Here is a 16,539-nt window from a genome sequence, read left to right as displayed (position 1 = left end):
GAAGGGGGATGTGGTATAAGCTACGATCTTGTAACACGATGATTCTGACCATTCGCTAAGTGTTCCAACTAAATATGTCTAGTATTGTAGGTACTGTATAAAAACGATCTTAAATAGCAAGAAAGCATTGACACTTGTTGATTGTTACTAATATAGTAACAACTTGTCACTGCTAACGTTTGAATTCATAGAGGGTTTTAGCTCCTGGACATACAATGTCTCTTTTATTTTACAACGATAACATGTTTTTCCCGATGCAATATCTAAATTGTCCCATTTGAATGCTGTGTCCAGTCGTTGTGATATGGTCGGCGATAGCTGAATGGTAATCTTTCACCGCTTGTGTTAAAGTGTTCAGTTTTTCTGTCATGTAATCTTCATTTAGTCTTTGCAATGTAGAAATAGTATCAGTCCCAGAAGCTTGCTTTCTATATGACTTTTGACATTTGAGAGCGATAATTCATACAAGTGGTCTTTGTGATGAAAAAGTGATTTTATCTTAAGTTACCATGGACGAAGAATGAGAGTTATAGGCTTTTGACTTTTTTCGTGACTTCATATTCTCTTTTTAGGACGTAAGACCCTAGCAAGTAATACGTCATCATTGCATAAATTGTTACGTCTGAGTCAAAACACAGTTGTATGAATTAATAGCTTTTCGCAATTTTACGTTCACTTGTCAACTGCAAAACAAAATTCAAGTGTCACCATGAAATGTTGGCTTGTATTTAAAAAAGCTAATTCCACACTGAGTTGGCGCGCTTTCTTTGTGGATGATCCTCGGTGGATGGGCAGCATTGACGTGAGTATACAGCAATATTGGCGGAATTGCACGCGTGCGAGTGTGTCGCCATGCCGCAAGTACTCTTCGCCGCTCGTAAAATTTTCCGTCGCGGGGGTTCACCGTCTTTTCGTTACCACTAAATACGTCTAAAGTAAAATCGAAAACAAGAAAGGATATTTCACATTCTTGGTTTTGATTCTCTTCGCCGAAAAGTATCTATTACCTTCGGCAGGCGGAAAAATACGTTTGCTCACAAATGAGAATGAATAATATTCATGTTGGACATCTTAAAATGTTAAAATCCGATTGCGACACGCTCGAAAAAACTATACGTCTTTCTGATTGAAACATCTTAGCGCTTTTTTAAATGAAAGTTAACTGAAAAGGAGACACCTTCAAAACTGCTATTCACACAGTCTTTATCACTCTAAAACGAGTATAAATGGTCCTTCGACGTATCCAAAGAGGCACGAAATTCTAACCTGCTCGTGTTTATGAATAATTTTTAGTTCCAATTGAAGTTCTTTAGTTTTCTCGTTTTTGTGCCCTTTTTGGAGGCCTTGGGTGCAAATTTTGAAGGTTTCCCTGGCTGAAAATATGATCAAGAAAAGAACTGAAGGTGCAAAACGCGAATGCGTCTTCAAATGGAAAACGAAATATTCATCATTGACAAGTTAAGGGACTTTTCAACCAGGTTGACTATGGCTTAAAACGTTACGATTCAAAGACCCAAATATTCATTTTTTATTACGAAATCTCCATCGATTACCTTCGCTAGACTTATGCAAGAAGTAGACGATGTACAACGACAAAGAACAAAAGGAATGGAAGAGATATCTGAAGTCGGCGATGAAGCTTCGCATCTCAGTTTGGTATCAGTGGAAGTTGTCTCGTGTCTAATAGATTTGGGAGATGTAGCTCAGTCAGGTTCGTGTTTATGTTTACTTTTTTTTTCCACTTGTTACGGGAGTGCAGGGTTGGTGCTTTGATGAGAGAATTCGTCCTCGACCACTGTGACTCGGGTTCCATCTCAGACTCACATGGGGGCTTAGTTTGTCCACTCATATTTTAATGCGGGTATTTCGGGGCTTTTCCCTTTCGATAAACCATCGTTTGAAGCAGTCTGCTTTGCAATTAATTTTCTCACATTTCCCCAATTAAAAAAGCTTTTGTCCTCGGTCAGTTTAGCTGTAGACATTTTTTTTTAATACAAGGGCAAGGATGTAGAATTTTGAATGGCTTCCCCCCAACATAGACCTGGTGACTAATAAAGTGTCGTAAAAGAAATTAAGAACAAGAAGAAAAAAGTCTTGCGTTCCAGTGGTTCACTGTGCAATTATCCGCATTTGAGTGACAAACATACAACACAATGCTTTACATAGCCTAACTTTTGAGAGTAAATATTTTCCCGAACTTTTGACTGACGGATAATGGGTTGTTAATTCGCTTTACCTTCTGCCTTAAAATTAAATTTCCAAATCACTACAAAGTAAATACATATACGTACGTAGCAACATGAGATAATGTATTCAACAAAAACCGCTTTTCTGCCAAAGACATATGTCATTTACTTAATTCATCAGTAAAGAAAGATAATCGATGCACAAAACCTGTAAAATCAACAGGCGAGCAATGAAACTTAAGCAATTGACCGGCCACAAACCAAATTGCAACCCGAGAGACAAGATCACGCCAATCATTGGAAAGAGCCGCAAGGTGAAAACGCAGATCAATATAAGCGATTTCTAATAATCGAATCAAAGGGGCGGCTTGATCCTAACATTACAGAGAGTATAAAACCATGCATATACCCGTATAATTCGTTTTCGGAAGATCGAGTCACAGTTGGTTATCGGCTCAGATTATCGCGGTAGGAAGGTTTATCAACACACCATAAAATTAACAAATCCACTCTGCTGCCACATTTCATTTCTATGAACGACAAATCCTTGAGTGTCTTCTCAAATCACGGAAACTTTACCTTGCGACGATTTCTTATTGTGCATCATGTCAATTTGAAATTTTCGACGGAAACACTGATTCATTTTGAAAATCGCAACGACGTTACTATAAGCATATACTAGCGTACTTAATGCAAACTTTGAACCACCTCCTTCCTCTCCAAAGACAAGTGTGGCTCTTTTTATGATATTTTTGACGCTGTAACTAGCACAGTTTTTGATAGTCAGATTTCAAGAGAATAAACAAAATTAATATTTGAGGGGAAAGAGAATTGTGCTGATAAAATACAACCGGAACTTCATTTTACTTTAAAAATAGTTAATTTTGTCCTCTCTCTCAACAAAACAAATCGAGAAGGCAATAAAAAGTAGTGCACGGTAAAAAAATGCGAAATTTTTCCACGACAAAGGAAGTACTTTCTCAAAAAGTATACAAGAATCGTCGAAGCTAAAAGTCGGTACGTAGAAAATAAAAATATACTGATCCATCTCATTCATTAATTAAAATAGACGTTCTGATTTGAAAAAAATGATTTTGTTCCGAAAAAGTCTTCAGATGGGATGAGAAGATTTAACTTGATTCCTTCTTTGCATACTAAACAATAATTATGGTAATAATCGGTTCATTGTAGAAACTGAGCACAAGTCACTTATGCAAAATGGGGAGACTGGATCAAATCAAAGCGGATCATATGAACTCAGTATTATTTTTAAGCGGAAGAACAACCTCGTGCGATCAAACTCAACGCACACAAAAATCGCACTCAAGACATACGTATACTGGGGAAATGTGAGCGCTCTGTCTATAACACAAGGGTCGTATTTAATAATTACATCATCAGCTGCCCTGAATCCGAATTGATAGTAAAATGGGAAGGAAAGTGTTTATAGCTTTGACTTTACTTCATTTATATCACTTGTATTCTATATGTTGTCTATCGGAAAAGGGACCAACATAAAAAAACATGATGTGAGAAAAACGTTCTAGATCTCCTGATCAGTTATCATTAATGCACTCACAAAACAGCGCAAAACAAGAAAAGCGTTCGAGTTGTGCCATCATGAGCAAATCTCAAGAGCAAAGATTTCAATATTCAAGTTTATCCCAAGATCAGTTTTCCCATAAGAATTACTAAAAAACTGCGACGAAAAAGCTGGGTCATGGAAGGGGTGCGTGTTCCTCCAATGGCTCGGTCACTGAACATTTTGTGTGTTAGTCTTTATCTCCCTTTGGCAACTGGTGAATGCCCTACGTTCCATTACAGAAAAAATAATTGTGGTGGGAGTTTCGCTCTTTATTAATTTCCCTGATTTTCAACTGCTAAACAACCCCTATCTGAGTCGTAGATTTTTCGGATCATTATCAGCATCCTTTTCTTTCCTGCGTCTCGCTAAAAATTTTCCACTGATCTGTTCTCAAACCGAACTCTCAACCATTACAGTATCGTCAAATGTTCACGAAATGTCAGAAGTGCAATTAGAACTAGTGTCACCGATTTTTCCAGAGCGCTTCAGTTATACCAAAGATATTAAAAAATTAAATAATTAAATGAGATAAATTTCCTCTTACCTCGTATTAAAGTAGTGTTAAAAACACGTTCCAAAACCTTGGGGGATATTCTAAAGTTAACAAAAATCGGTTGTCGGTGTTGAATCCTTGACGGAATTTTAATTTTCGGCTGATATTTCGAGGAAAGTGAATTATCTGGCCGCCAAAAATGTCCTTTCGGCTGGGAAAATCCCTCTCGTCCACTTTCATTTGAACGATAGCGTTCAGTCGTACACCATGTCATCTCCATTTGTGGGTGGCTCGAAAAAATAACTTTGGAAGACATTGTGAAGGCTGGCCTCAGAAATTTCCGAAACCACTTTCTTCACCATAACTTTAACAGGAGCGACAATTACCCGTTACTGGTTTCAGAAATTTCCGAAACAGTTTGTCTTGGCTATTGCTAAAAACGAGGGCAGTTAACCACTGCTGGTTTCAGAAATTTTTGAAACCCCTGCAGCTGACCACACGTGAAGGCGAGAGAAATTAGCGATTATTGGTTTCGAAATTTTTTGAAACCAGCTTCAATGATAGATGGTTTCAGAAATTTCCGATACCACTTCCGAAACGAGTTAATTGTCCTAACAATGTCCAAAGACACTGGAGCCACTAACCTTTGCACTAAGATTAATGTGACGGTAAATGTGCTACTGGTTTGAAAAATTTCCGGAACCATTAATCGCGACACAACTTGTTTTAGAAATTTGCGGAATCCCTCTTATTCTCTATGGTATAGGATTAAGACAACGGCATAACTTCTCCAGTATCACAAATAATTTATTTACAACGTTGCATTGAATTTATATCCGTTCAAAGAAGAAAACACTTAAATCATGAATTTCGAAATTTAATATTCGTTAACGGTGTTCGCCTATTCACTGTTATCTTCCTCAAGCACATCCTGCTCCATCCACGACAACTCATTTCTTCCGGCGTTTGAGACTTGCCTTGGCTGCTGATGCTAAAAATGATAAAACCAAGAAACATCTTAGGAAAAAGCTGTTAATTGAAATTTGTAACGTCATCTTTGACACGTATTCGTTGCCTGACATCAGCACATATTCTTGCCCATAAAAGCTAGATAAACTGACAAAGAAATATCTTATTGCTCAGTACGTAACTCTACCTCAGAACGTGGACGATCTTCGCAACAAACATAATCTCAAGTGTCACGTTCGAAACGCGTGTTTATTTACTTAGAGAGAGTTAGAGGACTGATATATTTATATCGGTGAGTTCGATAACTCTCTAAGATTAATTATTTTTGATTCCTGATTTATATCCTACTTTACTAGTTCAGTAGTGGCCGTTAAATGTATTTTTCCTGAGGCTGAGTGACCATTCTTGGCCTACATTTGTTTAGTGAATACATCTTAGAAGATTAGAATGATAACCCTGGCTAGTCTAACATACATAAATCCAGTAAAAAGCAATTGCAGCTCTGAGCTGTTGCAATAAACGTAGTAACTGAAAAATTTGAATTCCTTTCGGCAACTCCGCATTAAGTTCCTCACACATGCATGTGTGTTTTGCACGGGGTGTTTTCTCTTTTTACACTATAACTAGAATTTACTCCGATACATCTAGAATTCACTTTGCAATGAAAACAATTTCTTTTCTCTCGTGAGCTGGTATACACACTTATAGGCACAATCTCCCAATACTTCAAATATGTCGACAATTGAAAATTGAACCAGACAGTCACTATCTTAGTGTGTCACGCAAGATGAAAATTCGGAAATTTAAAATGCTCTAAAACGAAAAACGCTACGGCACTGGAAACTTGCAAAAAGGCTTAATTCTAGATTTATATTGTCAAAGTAGTCCACATAAAAAAATTATAAAACCTCGATTTTGATTATAGAATTTATGTCAAGGTGAAAACTACTACCTCGTTACTTAGAATATTAAAAGGTTTTCATTTGTTTAAAACGGCTTACTGTAACTTGCAAAACGAGAGGAAGCGAAACGAAGGTTAAACCTGTATTTCACAAAATGAATATTTGAGCATTTCGATAGCAGTAATTCGCAAAATAGATGATAAGTGAGCTGGTTTCTTATTACGCTACGACGATAGTCACGTTCCACATACCTGGGATAGAAGACATTCTCTCTACTTTTTGATGAAACACGCCCCATCTGTTTCATCTCTTTGGTGGTCATCTACCTTTGCTCTCTTCGAATTTCTGGGCTCTTCATTGACCTCCAAGCCAGGTTTCCGTTTGCCAGCGTGAGAACTTGGCTCGTTAGTACGATCTTGCGATCCCCCTTGAGAAACCAACGTCTGAAACCACTGGAGAAAGCGAAAGTGATGGCCTTTCATCCACTGTTTGGTTGCTTTCTTGAATCCGTTTAAATCTGTCAGCAAACTGACGACTGGAAACAGTGTAATCCATAAATTGTTTCGAGAAATCGTTTGCAAGGATGTCGAATTTGCCTAAATCTACAATTGTAGCCTTACACCGGCAGATAGGTTGGAGAACATGACCTGTAGAATGAAAAGACCTGAATAAGCCAATGATGTCACTTCTCTTTTCGTTCTTTGTACAGTATTCAGAAAACTAAGTAAGCAATGTACCTTAATAGAAGAGGTATCCGAACTTTCAGCAACAGCGATAACATTTGCCATCTCCTTGCCGCCAGTTAATGTCCCTTTCCGTTTTTGTATAAATATCGTTAAGTCTAAACCACCATTTTCCTGTCTCGGGTCTGTCGCTCTTACCATTTTTACCTTTGCTCATAATTTCGCTCGTTGCAAAAAATATCTTAACTACAATTTGGAAAAAAAAACAAGATCCTTGATTAACACCTCGGCTAAGAACAGTCTGTAACGATACGCGAATGACACCCCAATTTATATTGCTCCTGTTGAGAATCCGTGGTTTTGTAAAAACACGCAAGAACCAAGATAGCGTGCGGAAAACAATGTCGTTTCATTTACACAGGAAACATCTAGGAATCACATTCCTTGCTCCAAGAAGGAAAAATATAATGCAACTGATTTCTGTGTCTTACCTCTCGACATTAAGCGTTTGTCATGCTTTTGAAAACCAAACATGAATCGCCGGGTTACGAAAAACCTTCAACAAAGTTTAGTATTTCCCACTTCTCAAGTTTTTCTTTTTCGTGCCAGAAGGACAGAAGAAATTCCCACCCATGATTATCAATGTCATGACCGATGGAGGTCACCAGTGTCACGTGTGAGATTGAATGGGTCATTCACCTTGCGGTGGAGGGCTTTGCAAATCGAAGATCTAACTTCTTTTTCGGCTTATCAAATTTCGTTTCATATTTTTATTTGTGCTTAAAACTCGTGCATTGCATCATTTTTTATGTTGCATGTTCATCTCCGCAAGGGTACCGTTTGGTGTCATGATAAATTCAGCTATCGGTAAATTATCGACAATGCAATATTTCCGGTTGTCACTCGCATTAGCGACATGGATGCAACGATGGAAATACGAACATACGATTTGAACTCGTTAACACACCTCACCCTCTCCAGTGAATCTTGCGAGTAGCGATTTCCTAACCTCTTACAGACGAAGATTTCTCACTTTTTATTCGCACAAAAGAAAAATTGAGGTCATTGCATGTTGATCGTAAGGTAACATTTGGTGTCACAATAAACTCAACCACATATTTTCACGATATTTCCTGTTGTTACCCTCTTTGGCGCCATGTATCGATGAAAGTACGCACTGTTAGTTTAAGTCGGGTTAGAATCCAGCCGTACGGTACTTTTCTGAGAGCGTTAACGTTAACGCACTACATCGCCTCCAGTGAATCTCGCAAGCAGCGATTTCCTAACCTCTTACAGACCAAGATTCCTTACATTTTATTCGCACAAAAAAATTGAGGTCGTTGCATGTTCATTCCCGTAAAGTACCATTCGGTGTCACCATAAACTCAACCACATATTCTCACGATATTTCCGGTTGTCACTCTATTTTGCGACATGCATGCAACGGTGAAGTACGCACAGAGGCCAGCCGCACGGTTCCTATCTTAGAGCGTTAACGCACTACACTGTCTCAAATGAATCTTGCAAGTAGCGAACTTGAAAATCCAGGTCCTTCTTCTCCTTTTCTCGTCATCCTGCCTGCCTGGAACCGGACTCGGAAAGTGACTTTTCGCCTCCATGAAATGGCAATTAAACATCACAGCTTTCTGCTAAATTAATCAGCCCAGCATCCAGCTCACTGTTCCTTCCTGACTCTGATCAAAGTGATCCAGAGGAATATGGAGAAAAGGGTGGCTTGAAAGAAAGTGAAGAGGATGAGGATGATATGATATGGGTTTCAGGCCATTAGAAGAACTTGATGAAGATTCCCATGAATCAATGACGCAAGGAGGAGCAAGTGGAGAAAGTGTCATCGAAACTCAAGGTAAAATGATACGTACTGCAATTGCATGGTTTCATAATAGTAAAATCCTGCCGCGTAGTTTTTTGCTCTCTACGCTCCAAATCGAATAGACGTTAATTGCACAGCCCGAGGCTGCCTTGAATAACAATCACTAAAGTGGGCACTCTGTTGTTGTTTGCAGACACTACCTGCTTGCAAGACAGCCACCGTAAAGATAAAAGTCTATGTCTTTGTTGGGGCTACAGTATTTCTCTATTTCGATTCTAATATATCAGAATTACAGCAAAGTTCTGTTCGAGAACATCTACCTTTTCAAGGAGCCACAATAAGTGAATTTTATCACAAGAAAGTCAACATTGTGTTCAGGTTAAACAGGAGTGCCACGAAAAAGCAGAAAAAGGGTTTAATATTAAAAACATCCTCATCACGAGGTGCATTAATGCTGTGAAAATCTCAAGATAAAAATAAGAAAATAGGTGATTGTAAGAACGTTTTCCAAAGATCAAAGTTGGATGGGATAAAAATTATGTATTGAAGATGTCACATTAGGGGTGCGACCACTTATAATGGCCGGATTTGGAGAAGATGTTCTGCGATGATAAGGGCGTTAAGCCAGGGTTGATTGACAAAAGAGGTCAAAAGAAGGGTAGTCAAATACTGTGGATTACAAAAACATTTATAAGTATTCATGTTGCAAGTGCCAGCCACATACAAAATGCAAAGGACGATACTAATTGGAGAGGAGTGGACAAATTAATAAAAAGGTAACAGACGCCCGAAGAATTTGTAGAGTCAATTATAAGAAAGAATGAAAATAACATGGAAGGAAAAACTCAAAGCCTGTCGAAATTTTCAAAGCTAAAAAAAGTATAGGGAAATATTATGCGTAATGCTTTTTGTCGAGGTTCTTGGTCTATTTAATGCCATTAAAGAAGACAAAATCGCTTGTCTGAGATACCATTTACTTTTACAAAAGACTGATGATAAAAATTACGGCTACATCAAGCCTGGTCGATTTGTGTAGTGTCTATCTGACGGATTTGTTCAACCGAGGTCAAGTACATGTATGTTAACGTGCATGATATTACGAAGCTCAAAGTGAAATCATGATTAATTAAACAGTTGTGTGATTTATCGTTCTTCTGAAAATAAACATTTTTACAATTCGTGCGATCCACTCATTTCTCCGTCTTTTAAACAGACGTTACGAAAATAATTTGTCAAGACGACACATGAAAGATTTAAGCAAACATTTGTGCCTAAGTGTTCACAAATTGGATAAAAAAGTGCCACAAGAAAAAAAAAATTCTATGTGACAAACAACAACATAGGTCATACCTATGGGGTTAAGGTGCTACATATAAATTATAACTGGCAGAATGAGTTCCGTGACCTTGGTCCCTGTCCAAGATGAACTGAGGACGCTTTAACGAAACCATACCAGACCCGCTCAGTAAGTTCCACAAAGTTTGGTTATCCTTAAAACTCAGTTAATTGTTTTCTAGAAATACTTTACTGTCGATTACTGCATGTCACCTAGCTATCAACTCAGGCACTGCATGGTAATCTCCCTTTAACTACAGAAAACCAGTACTGGCAGATAGCTATTAGCTTTTAAGCAGCAAAATTTCTTCAGTTAAAGAGTTTCCAGATGTGCTCATCAGTATAACCTGCCATCATTTTTGGACACAACACGAAGATATATAGGTGGTAAACCCCTTGCTTTGCTGTTTCAGGTTTACACAGGAAGGTATGTACCTCCAGCACAAAGAGCAAATCCTGTCCTGACTGTAGAAAACTGAATGTCCGAAATTACATTGGGGACATTTGTCACAGTTAGATGACTGCGATAATTAAAGTACCAGTAATTGGAGAAGTGTTGGAAGTTGAAGAAGAAAGCATCAAGATTCATTACTGGCAAGGCTCTTTCAAAGGAAAGTGGAGGCCTTAAAATGCTCCAAGAACCTGGAGTCCTTGGATAGACGAGCTTCCTAAAACGTGTATCATCCTTTGTTCATTTTCTCTGTCAGATGACAATAAACTCTTGCCGTCTACTAGAAAATATCTACAGCAGGAGTATTCGAGATTGAAAAATCTGAATTGAGATTAATTTATCTAACGACAGCTAGTGAGGGCTCAATTTGTGAGAAACAGATCGTGAATAATATCGTTTTAGACAAAGGGACTTTTCGCCTCTATTTAGCTACGGCGCCAGACAAAACACAATAACCTAATTTAATTTTTGGGAATATTTTCATCGAGGGGCTGACTTACTGTTGGAAAATTGCATCGCAGTTCAGGGGAACGGCTTGCTTGGCCTGGTATTAATTTGGTGCGTTAGCTTATTAAATTTTGTCCTCACCGCTCCATTATAATTCATTTATCACTATCAATGTAATTGACTTGGCAAGATTGACGTGCCTTGGTTTTCTATTTAGGTGCTGATGTGTGAATGAAAGTCTCTTGTGGTGACTGCAAAAAATGTCCCACTAAAGACGTCTCCGCTACCATTGTCGGTTTTTGTCAGTATACATTAAAATAGCCTAGGTTTTTTTAATTATTATTTGACGGTAATTTTTTTTTCGCAAAGTAAACCACCCTCGAACACAAGGGTGATTCGAAAGCTATTTGCTCAGCGTTGGTTTCAGAAATTTTCGAAACCACCTTTGAACAGGGTTCAACAAGAATTGCCATTGGTTTCGAAAATTTCCGAAACCAATGACAGTTGCACGTTGTTAGAATATGGCTCTAAAGTGATCAAAAGAAAACATATACATGGCCATTCAATTTCCGGCCAGATGGTTTCAGAAAATTCTGAACCCATCATCGCCCACTCAGATCAGCTTGTAAGTTGGAAATGCTTTACCACTCTTAAAATATGAGATTGGTGGATACTGGTTTCAGAAATTTCCGAATCCAGGCAAAAAATTCCTCGGACAACTTTCCAAAATCATTACTAAGTAATCTTGGTTTCAATATTCCCTTAATAAAATGATGTTAATGCTTGGCTTCAGAAATTTCCGAACCCGCTAGGCTGTATTAAGGGAAGTTTTCTTTATTTAAGACGGAAAATCTTCCCTCTGTCAGAAAGTTATCACTGGCAGCCTAATTTTAGCCGAAAAATGTGGTCGAAAATTACCCCAAAATTACAATTTAAGCTTTCTCGGCTAAGATTGCTTTACTGCTTACAAAATCAGCCGCTCTTATAGCACTTAAAAAGCATATGATTTCAGTCTTTTAAGACTCCGTTGAGGGGGAAAGATCAATTTCCGGAAGAAACAACTACATTGATCAGACTTCTTTGCCGAATTTTCACTAAAAGTCAGTTAAAAAAGGTACTATTTCAGCCGAAAATTAAACTTTGGAATATCCCCCAACGTTTTGGAACGTGTTTAAAGCTACATAAGAAAGGGACGTGTACCTCGTTTGCCACTTGAAGAACAAACAATTCCAACGGTACCTTAAGGTGACCGTGAATATATGAAAATTTCTTATTTCAAAACTTATACAGCGACACAAATCCGGCATTGTCGAATACTCTTTAAACAGTCCAACCTTATCGACAAGTCGGTTTTTTGTTAACAGCAAACTTAATTAAACATAATAATAAAACGTTCTCTGGTTAAAAAGGAACCACCAGCTTTCGACTGCCAGGACGGACCTACGGCCTTCAATGGGTGAAAGCGAAATGAAAGGTGATACAAATTAAATTCGGAAAAAAATATTGTGTGAAGATTACAAAGCGATCATGAAATTTACAAATTTGAAAAGAATGTAACACTGTCCATGTCGGAGGACGCGAATTAGACTGTCCAAAAACAAGAGTAAGAGAAACAGATAGACGGTGAGTGATCACAAGTTCTCAGTAGCACTATTTAATGACCTCTAATTTGGTATCTCGTTTACTTAACTGCCTCGACTCGTTTGGCAACTGACGAGGTAAAGCGGCTAATATGGGAAGTTAGTTATTAGATGCCACCTTTTTTGATCGGATATGGTCATTAAATTTATTGATTTCTCTGTAACATTTCAACCTCTTTCGGAGCAATGAAAGTGAAGGCATACGAATCTAGTGCGAGCACTTCAAGGCTGTACTTATAAATTCAGTATGTGCATTCAACAAGGCGCTGAGATATAAATATTCGTTCAGTAGCGGCCAAACTGTCGAGAATTTTCGTTGCCAAAAACACTGGAGATTCCTACCTGAAATGTTTTCTAAACGATTCGCAGGAGGGGAAATACAGTCCTTTCTGACATCAGTCACTTATTGAAGACGTGGGTCAGTTATTTGCCAATTTAGCTCTCGGTAAAAGAAACTTAGTACTTTTCAGTAGGTTTATTTTTGCAATTTTTCGCACTCAAAGTTCAGCTAACAAATTCAAGGTAGGAAATTAATAGTTGGACGGGAAGAGGATACTATCGATTTCTGAGAGCTAAAATAATCAAGTTGCCATTGGTTAAATCAAACTAAGGTTACCCGTGTATACCAGTTTCCCCACTTTTACCCATATGGATGGTATGCGACTATGCCTCAATCGATGAGAATACATGAAGAATACATATCTCAGTCGTACTAACCGAATTCGGGGTCTGTATTGTTAGTAACGGACCGAGATTTTTTCCGCTGATATGAGCTAGGGCCATGAATCAACGGGGAAAAGCAAGTAGTCGTAACTTTATTGCAGTTAGTGAGTAAAGTGAGACAAATGATTACAGGAAGGGGGAATATTCTTTAGCTGTTATGCGAACAAAAAAAAACAGGAATGAAATTTAACATTTTGTTTGACAGCTGAAACAATTCCGTTGATGGTAACGGATAACTCTTAATATTCTATCAACTAATGATTTAGCGGACTTGAAAAAGTGACAATATAAGTCAACAGAAGAGATTATAAAATTCGTTCTCCAACAAATGTTGTTATCAACTCCTGACTTTGGAATTGTTACGCAGGAACTTGAACAAACACAAAGCGAGTTTCCTTTGCGAATTCAGGTATGGTCTTCGCCCCCATTTTCTCATTCCACGGCGGTAAAAGTATTAAGGTTTTTAGCGTCTTTTTCTCGGCTGAGAGAAAGACGAAACTAACATTTCTGTAGATATTGTTCTGGCAGATTAATTTGCATGAAAACTTTGGTCAAACAAGTTCATCTAATAAACGCCAGTATTTTTCTCTTTTTATGTAAAAAAATTTGATCGCATTGTCTCTGAAGTAGGAGACTATACCAGTAGCTTGTTTAATTAAAAAAAGCGAAAATTTCTGGAATTATAAATGGCGGAGATAACTAACTAAGGGAAAAAATCCAGGTGCAACTATTCCGTGTTTTGATAGACAACCGATTATTTTTTGCCTTAATGTTTAGCGAAACAAAAAGCGGAGTTGATTAACACTGTCCCCTGGGGATGGGGTGTGGAAATATCTAAATGAAAAGCAAAAGCTTCGCATTTAATTTTAACTTATTAAGGTCCTCACCTATTTCATGGAAAAAGGTCACTGATTTTTGTTACTTTATTGTGTTCGTTACAGATCCCAGCGAAACGAAATGGTTCATTTTCGAAGTAATTCAACCCCGGCCTTGGTGTTTTCACTTGTGTTTGCGATCCTGAGTTATTTTGCTGCAGCGAACAACAAGAGCAGCCAACTACCCAACAATGCGGTGAGCAAAAAGTAAACCACTGGTTCAGTAGATACAAAACTAAATAACTTGTTTTCTCAATTAGGGATACATTGATAAAAATTAACGAGTCACCTCAAGACAAAAGAAGTTTTCCATGGGGAGGGGAGGGTGAAAGGGACGCTGTGGGGCGTGGGTTGTCAGTAAGTGTGAAGAGGAGGTGTCACTCGTTTTGCATGATTAGAAATTAGATTTAGTCGTAACTGTGAATAATCAGGGAATTTATTTCTTCCTTTTTTTTTTTCCTTTTAAACGAACAGCCTGCTTCCCTTTTCTATGGAGGCATTCCTGAAATGCATGGAAAGCCTGGGTCCCCTGGGTTACCAGGCCGTGACGGAAGAGATGGTCGTGAAGGGGCCAAAGGAGACCAAGGACAACCCGGTAAGGCTGGACCCCAGGGACCTCGTGGGGTAGTGGGTCCTGCTGGTGCAAATGGAAAGGATGGCGCAAAGGGAGAACGCGGTGTCCAGGGTCCTCCCGGTCAAAAAGGAGAGCGAGGAGAGACCGGGGCAACTGTAGCTCCAGGTGTGATGGCTTTTAAGAACTGGAAGGAGTGCGCCTGGAAAATTAACGATGACAAAGATCATGGCCTGATTAAGGTGAGCAACAGATTATCTTTTTGGCAACAGAGAAGACATGTTTATATCGTTGGTAAACAGTCGCTGAAGAAAGCGAAACACATGTGCACGTCATTTCCTGGAAGAGGTCATTTCTCGTGTAGTAAACAGATAAATTAATCTGCTTAGTAGATATTAATTTCTTCTATTAAATAAAAAAAAATGGATAGATTTAAGCGCTGAATATTTACTACAGAAAAAAAAGGAAAACAATTGGAGGTAAAATCTTTGATTCACTTTGCCTGAAATTTAGAAGGATATGCTTTTCCTAAAACTTACACTTCAAGGTTCATTTAGTGATCCCTTATTTGATCTTTTCTGGATTTTTTTCTTATTGATTTGCATAATTATTTTTTTTTACAATTACTGCAAAATTCTCTCGCGCTCATTGGCTAATTTTTATTGTCAATAAGCGGACAGACACATAAATTTATAATTTATGCGATATTGACGAGATATTGCATGAAATTGAAGTTTCCGCATTTTTGTCTCGCGTTCTTCTCGTGTTTTCACTTAATTTTGACCCCTCTGCCTTTTTGTTATTGTAAAAAACAAATTGATTTCAGTTTTTCATGCGTCTGTCCTGTTATTGACAATGAATTTCGTCATAACATTGTCAACTGAGTAGTCTGCGGATCTACTCGGCTATCGCATCGTGGATCCACAGCTACTTTGACAAAGTTATGATCAACTGATAGTCATAATCGAATGATAATTAAAAATAATAGTATAGTGATTTATTACCGACTTCTGGGAGCTGGAATTATCTCTACTTTTATGGCCGCTCATACATTTAATATAAGACGATTTTTATTACCCAGGATTGCGTGTTCACCAAGAACTTCTCTGATACAGCTCTTCATGTGGCTTGGACTGGTACTTTGCGAGTTTATGGCTGCACTAGTTGCTGTAAACGCTGGTACTTCACTTTCAACGGTGCTGAATGCTCGGCTCCCCTCCCTATTGATGGTGTTGTGTACTTACGCTTGGCGGGTCAAGAACCTCTCCGCGTCCGCCATATTGAAGGGCACTGCAACAACATTCACAAGGGAAAGGTGCGAGTGGGATTCTGGGTCGGCAATTGTCCTAGCTATGGAAATGCTGATGCCCACACAGGTTGGAATGCAGTGTCCCGAATCTTTGTTGAGGAAGTTCCTAAACCTCAAGCTTAGATATCAACATAAAAGCTTCAGTCCGGCAAAAGCTCTTTAAAGGGACATAAATCTTTTAAATTCACAATTACGTATACATAATTTGGATAATGGCGACTTTTGTTTGTTGGGGCTTCTTTTGATTGTAATAAACATTCTGCTGATTGGAAATAAAAGTTTCAACGCGACCAATACCTGCCTCTGAGTACAATGCTTATTACCTTGTCAGTCCTCTATATGTTTTTCTACATTCTTTTTCACAATGTGTTGTCAGGAGAGAATGGGACTTTTCCCTCAAAGTCAAACTTTTCGAATTCGTCACCAAACGTGATACCTACCAAAGCGGCCATTTTTTTCAGATCATGCAGAACAGCAAAGCAGCTAAGTCTGTTATTTCACAACATCATTACAACTGACCAATCAGGTGTCTTTCTTTA

At 38.3% G+C, this 16,539-nt stretch overlaps 1 protein-coding gene and 1 long non-coding RNA gene across 3 annotated transcripts; one reads left to right on the top strand and one right to left on the bottom strand.

The window, feature by feature from the left end:
- Window positions 1–666: 666 nt before the first annotated feature.
- LOC137970629 (collagen triple helix repeat-containing protein 1-like) lies at window positions 667–16,285 on the top strand. The gene is made up of 5 exons (XM_068817156.1): window positions 667–802; window positions 1,563–1,711; window positions 14,187–14,316; window positions 14,595–14,933; window positions 15,773–16,285. The coding sequence occupies exons 3-5, from the start codon at window positions 14,203–14,205 to the stop codon at window positions 16,121–16,123; spliced, it is 804 nt and encodes a 267-aa protein (XP_068673257.1). The 5' UTR covers window positions 667–802; window positions 1,563–1,711; window positions 14,187–14,202; the 3' UTR covers window positions 16,124–16,285.
- Window positions 4,899–7,359, bottom strand: LOC137970631 (uncharacterized). 2 transcript variants are annotated; one of them, XR_011116837.1, is made up of 4 exons: window positions 7,310–7,359; window positions 6,873–7,064; window positions 6,387–6,782; window positions 4,899–5,255 (listed from the first exon to the last, which is right to left on the bottom strand). It is a non-coding gene; the product is annotated as an uncharacterized lncRNA (long non-coding RNA). The 2 variants fall into 2 exon arrangements; XR_011116836.1 differs by lacking the exon at window positions 7,310–7,359 and having other exon boundaries at window positions 6,873–7,225.
- Window positions 16,286–16,539: the final 254 nt, after the last annotated feature.

Source organism: Montipora foliosa, chromosome 9 (genome assembly GCF_036669935.1).
Source record: "Montipora foliosa isolate CH-2021 chromosome 9, ASM3666993v2, whole genome shotgun sequence".
NCBI lineage: Eukaryota > Metazoa > Cnidaria > Anthozoa > Scleractinia > Acroporidae > Montipora > Montipora foliosa.
Note: the sequence above shows the minus strand (reverse complement) of the source record. Positions and strands in the feature narration are given on the sequence as shown.